The 6,432-nt window shown below is 38.5% G+C and overlaps 1 protein-coding gene across 1 annotated transcript; it reads left to right on the forward strand.

The window, feature by feature from the left end:
* The first annotated feature begins 3,287 nt into the window (after positions 1–3,287).
* Positions 3,288–6,223, forward strand: LOC145016162 (uncharacterized). The gene is made up of 5 exons (XM_078974563.1): positions 3,288–3,515; positions 4,349–4,630; positions 4,748–5,184; positions 5,281–5,538; positions 6,079–6,223. The coding sequence occupies exons 1-5, from the start codon at positions 3,288–3,290 to the stop codon at positions 6,221–6,223; spliced, it is 1,350 nt and encodes a 449-aa protein (XP_078830689.1).
* Positions 6,224–6,432: the final 209 nt, after the last annotated feature.

A 6,432-nucleotide genomic window follows, 5' to 3' on the forward strand; every position in this document is an offset into this window, starting at 1 on the left:
ATCCTATACACTCAAGATTATGAAGTTTGGACACATCACTTTGAAAATTATGTAGTTGGATCTGAATATAATGGTTATCTAATCTGGGTGGCGATAACATTGAGTCCTTTTGTTCATTCTGGAACGAATAGAACCATAAAGACTCAAACGGAGTACAACAAACTCTTGACTGATGTGGGGAATATTCCTCAAGATGAAAATGATAAGTTGTTATGTAATGTAAAAGCCATGAGAATGATCAGATTTGCTTTACAGTCTGACATTTTTCGTTTAGTAAGCCTGTACAATACTGCAAACGAGATATGGGATAGATAAAGAGTTTTATTCCACCGATGAGGATCTAGAACATTCCATCCAATCTCTATTTCTCTCTGATTGTAGTGCTTTCCAACAAAAGGCTGATGAAAAACTGATTCACACATTCGATCGTTTCAAACATCTTTTGAGCAAGATGATCAAGCACAACATTGGAAGAGAGGTGATCGAACAGAAGGTCACATTTCTGAATGGTTTAAGACCTAAGTTGATGGATGTGGCATCAACTGTGAAGGCTCATGAGCAGTTTAAGACCTATTCACTAGAAAAGATGGTGGGTATTCTTAAGTCTCATGAAAGTGTTGTGTCTAAGGAAGTGAAAGTGGTGTCTAGTATGGGATCCTTGGCTCTTCTCTCTAAGGGAAAGAATGTGGCAGAAGATAAGGAATAGTAAAAAATGTCAGAACGTAATCTAACAAGCGAAGAGTATGCAATGATGGTTTCCAACCCGAAGTGCTTTCCTCGTAAGAAGTTCCCTGTCGCCAAGAACCAAAACTGGTAGGGAAGCTATAGGTCAGAAAAAGAGAAAGAGAAGATCAAAAACAATCCTCAGAAAGAAGAAGAGAAGAATGAGAGCAAACTAGTAGGAAACTTTGGATATGACTGAAACTTTTGTCATGGAAAAAACCATTTTGCCAAAGATTGTATGTTGAGAAAGCTATCAGAGAAGAAACAGGGTGAAGATGACGAAGCATATCATATGTGTAAGCTGGAGGAGATAAAGAAGAAGAAAGCCTCTAAAAATGCTATGAATGTTTTGGTGGTGCAGGAGAACGTTGTTGAGGATGAGTTCGGTGGATTAGAGGTCTGTTCGACAGACTTTGAAGATGAAGAAGTACGTAAACCCACGCATGGCAGGGCATTTATGGCCAAAGAAGATAATGTTGAGTTTGCACAGAGATGCCTGATGGTGACAGCTGGAGCATCTCAAATGAGGGCTACACAAGTGAAGGTGAGTTTAATGAAGAAAATTAGAAGGAAAATAAATGCTTTGCTGCCAAACCTGCGAGCGAAAGGATCAGCAACTGTGATCAGTTGATCAAGAAGGTACAATCCATTCACGAATCACGTAAAATACCTGTAACAAACTATGAAAAGGAATTAAAAGAATTAAAATTCAATTTTTCTAGTTTAAGTGGAAGTCTATTGCAAATACGCCTCACAAATGCTAACCTAACCAATCAAATTAGCAGGGTGACATCCAAGAGTGAGGAGCGAAGGATGTGGATAGAGAAGACGGAGTTAGACTTAGTTAGAGCGATAGATGAGTTGATATATATGCAATGTGACAATTTGAAGTTTTTAAAATAAAGTAATATTTTTTGTTTGATTGCTAAACGTCTTTACACTAATATTACTTAGTTGCATTTGAATTGTGATATTGGCAAAAAGGTTCACAAAATGATTTTACCCTTTATTGAACTGAAGGAGGATGAAGTCGACGTTGATTGCTATAATTATGAATCTGTTGTGTCATCAGACGATATTTCAGACGCTTACGAAATTGGTCTGGACAAAATAGAGTCCTTTATTAAGTCCATAGACCATAACGACATGCTTAGGAATTTATTGGATGAATATGAAAAATTAAAAATAAAGACAGAAACCATGCACAAATTTGACTCGTTGAGTACCAAATTTAGTTCAGAAAATAAGATGAATGTGGAAAATTACTCTGAATTTGATGAGGACAATGATATGAGTGAAATTTCTATAGACGATGAGGTTGACTGCTCTGAGTTTCTCAAAAGTGAACCCGAACCGGCAAAGCCACTCATTTCTGAAATATCAGTTGAGTTCGCTCGCATGTCCAAGAACAAGTCCAAAGTCCTTAGTGAAAATGCAGTTGTATATCAAAAGGTGCAAATTGTACCAAATCAAGTATATGCCACTACTAGAGTTACCAAGAAGCAAACGGTTGAGTTAACTTCCTTAGTAGATGAAGACAACGCTAATGGGTGTGATAACTTTTTCTGGTCGGCTCCCATTGACAATGCAGATGAAACAGTAGGTCTGTCGGAGCAAACATCATGGAGAGTCAAGGGTATATATGTGGCTAAGCCACTTGACAAGCCTTCAAACTTTGATAAGCCAAGTGCAAGCGTTGCTAAAGAAATTCAAAGCCAATTGGCAAATGCACCAACAGGTTCGTCTCCAAGCGAAGCTAGTGAAGAGAAACCAAAACCAAAAGCAAAGATTCACAAATCTCAAAAACAACTTGTTGAACAAACACATCAAAGGAAAACAGAAGGTACCAGAAAAATCTCAAAGAGAGAAAGCAGTTTTGGAATTCTCAAAACGCCAATCATGTTCACAAAGTATCGAATCCACAGGTGAAACGAAAACCTCAGGCAAACAAAAGTCCATGCACTCACTGGCAGTCGTGCTGTCAAACGAACCAAAGGAATAATGTTTGTGTCGAATCCAATGATAACAAGAACCAAAATACCAGTTTCAGTCCTAAACCCCATTATCTTCATCAACAACCAAAGCCAAATCCAATCAAGGATAACAAAGGAAAGGGAAAGCAAGTCTCACATTCTGAAGTTCATGCCAAGAAGATGTTAGCTAACCCAAGGAATCAAAAGACTAGTTTAGATGAGAATCAAAACAGAACTAAACAGTCTTATTCAAATAAACCAAAACATGAAAACAATAAAATCAAAGTTTTTACCATCAAGCGAAAAGATGAAACCACTTTAATAAAAGGAACTTACTTAGTTGATCTTTCAATTGCAATTCCCTGTCCTGTAAAAGGCTCTTAAAGACCCAAGAAACTTTGGGTTCCTAAATCCGCTTGATTTTTGCAGGTAATAAGTGACGAGCAGTTCGACGACGAATGGTACATTGATAATGGTTGCTCACGTCACATGACAGGAAGGAGGGAAGAGCTAAGGGAGTTTCGTGCCCTTAAAGATGGTGGATGTGTCAAATACGAGAATAATTCACATGGAACGATCAAAGCTTACGGAATGATCACAAATGGTGAATTCTCAATTAGGAAGGTAGCATATGTAGAGGGATTGCAGCACAATCTAATCAGTGTATCTCAACTTGTTGTGGGAACTGGTTTGAAGGTTTCGTTCGATGATGAAGGTTCAGAGATTGTTGAAAAGAAGACAAAGACTCTCTTGTTAAAATCCAAGCGAAAGGGAGAGATGTACTCTTGTAATTTGAATCCAATTCGAGGAAAGCCAGTTGTATGCCTTTTAACGAAAGCACACTCTAACGAAAGTTGACAATGGCACCGAAGTCTCTCACATCTCAACTTCAAAGATATCAACAAGTTGGTTATTGGTGATCACGTACAAGGACTTCCACTTCTCAAATTTTATAAAGAACAATTGTGTGCTGCATGCGAGATGGGAAAGCAAAGTCGAAAGAGTCATCCCACACATGTTAACACAAAGATCATCAAACCACTTGAATTACTACACATTGATTTTTGTGGACCTTCAACAATTGAAAGTATCGGTGGTAGTAAGAACATTTTAGTAATTATTGATGAATTTTCTCGTTTCACTTGGGTTTTCTTTCTTAAACAGAAATCAAAAGACACCCAAGGCTCAAAACGTTTATAAAGCAAGTGGGTCTTCAATTGCAAAAGATGGTCATGAATATTAGAAGCGATAATGGGTTGGAATTCAAGAAACAAGAGTTCAAAGAATTTCTTGTTGATAAGGGAGTGTCTCATAACTTCTCTTCTCCCTACAATACACAACAAAACGACATAGTTGAAAGTCGAAACCGCTCTTTGTGTGAAGCAACCTGAACCATGCTCAGCTTCGCCTCCTTACCACTGTACTTCTGGGCCGATGCAATAGCTGCTACCTGCTATACCCAGAACCGATCCTTACTCAAAATGCGATTCTCCATCACTCCGTACGAAATCTTGAATAATCGTAAGCGAAATGTAAAGTTCTTCCATGTGTTCGGTTCAAGATGCTTCATTTTTAACTCCAAGGAGAACCGTAACAAGTTTGATGTAAAGGTTGATGAAGGAATTTTTCTTGGTTACTCTTTAACTTAAAAGGCATATAGGTTTCTGAACAAACGCTCAAATAAAATTGAAGAAACCTACTATGTCACCTTTGATGATGCTTACGTAAAGAAACTTCAATCTAGCACAGGATCAAAGGAAGAAATATTACCAAAATCAGGTCAAGCCTTGGTCCTAATTTCCAATTTGTTTGAAGAATATATATATATGTTGCTTTTTGATGAAGTAGAGAGAGAAATTCATTCTGAGGCAAAGGCCGCTGACAACAAGATCGACAACTTAAAGAAAATTGTCGATGAAGCAGCAAAAGAAATGGCAAGCGAACGTCAAGAACCAACTGAACAGCCAGCTCCAAGCAAACCTACAAAAGATAGTTATACATTCTAGGAGGAAACTTCATCACCTTAAAAAACCTATGGCGTCCTATTCGAGGGGGAGTATTTCGACCATGATGTTGGAACCGTCTCATCATTTGAGGGAGAGAATCGACCTTCAACTCCAAACCATGGATGTCCAACTGAGGGGGAGTATTCTGAACTGGATGTTGAAATAGTTCTGTCATTTGAGGGGGAGAATAATAAAACAAATGACAAAGACTCTCAATTAGAGTTTGAGGAAGAAATAAATGCCGAATTGGATCCTACCCATGATCCAAACTACCCTCCTCTCACAAAATGGACAAGAGATCAACTAAAAAATCAAGTAATTGGTGAATCGTCTGAGGGAGTTTTAACTCGGTTTCAAATAAAAGCGAAGCAAACTGCTCTGTTCTCTCATGTAGAGTTTTGCATGTTTAATTCGTTCGTCTCGAAAATAGAACCAAAAACGGTTAATATTGCACTTGATCACTCCGATTGGGTACAAGCTATGTAAGACGAACTCAATGAGTTTGAGCGAAATCGGGTTTGGAGGTTGATTCCCACACCTAAAGATGCATCTATAATTGGGTCAAAATGGGTTTTCAGAAACAATATGGACAAAGAAGGAAATGTAATTCGCAACAAGGCTAGGTTGGTAGTGAAGGGATACTGTCATGAAGACGGAATAGACTACGAAGAGACTTTCGCTCCTGTTGCGAGGTTAGAATCGGTGCGAATCTTTCTGACATATACTGCACAAAAAAACTTTGAAGTGTTTCAAATGGATGTCAAGTGTGCTTTCCTGAATGGAGAACTAGAGGAGACTATATATGTTGAGCAAGCACTGGGTTTTGTGAACGAAAGGTATCATGATCATTGCTATATTTTGGATAAATCCGTCTATGGTTTGAAGCAAGCTCCTAGGGCCTGGTATGAAACTCTTACTTGATTTCTAAAAATGTCGAAGTTTAAATAAGGTTCGGTTGACCCAACCTTCTTTCGCAAGAAAAAGGGAAACCAATTGGTGATCATCCAAATCTATGTCAATGACATCATCTTTGGTTCCACGAATCCCAGCCTAACAGCTGAATTCAGGAAATTGATGGAGACTAAGTTTGAGATGAGCTCAATGGGTCCAATTAACTTTTTCATTGGCTTGAATATTAGACAGGGACCCGAAGGCATATTTATCAATCAGGAGGCTTAAACGAAGACCTTGTTGGCTAAGTTTGGCATGATGCAAGATTCCAAAGTGAAGGTTCCTATGGCATTTGGAACAAAGCTAACACCATCTTTGGAGAAACCGGCTGTTGATATGACCCTCTATCGGCAAATGATAGGGTCTCTTATGTATCTAACAACTAGTAGACTAGATATCATGTTTGATGTTTGTTATTGTGCCAGGTTCCAAGCTAATCCACAAGAACCACATATGGTGGCTGTTAAGAACATCTTCAGATACTTGAAGCGAACCTCGTCTCTCGGTCTTTGGTACCCAGCAAAATCAGGCTTCTTCATCCAAGCTTTTTCTGATGTTGATCTTGGATGATGTGGTCTTGACCGAAAGAGAACTACAGGCGGATGTCAATTCCTTGATGGCAAACTCATCAGCTGACATTCTAAGAATCAAATATGTGTTTCACTCTCTATAGCCGAAACTGAATATATTGTTGCAGCCTCGTGCACCTCACAGGTCATTTGGATCCAAAGTCCATTAAGAGATTATGGCCTAAACATGAAGAAGATTCCTCTCTATTG

This window comes from Lactuca saligna, chromosome 9 (genome assembly GCF_052625555.1).
Source record: "Lactuca saligna cultivar CGN05327 chromosome 9, ASM5262555v1, whole genome shotgun sequence".
NCBI lineage: Eukaryota > Viridiplantae > Streptophyta > Magnoliopsida > Asterales > Asteraceae > Lactuca > Lactuca saligna.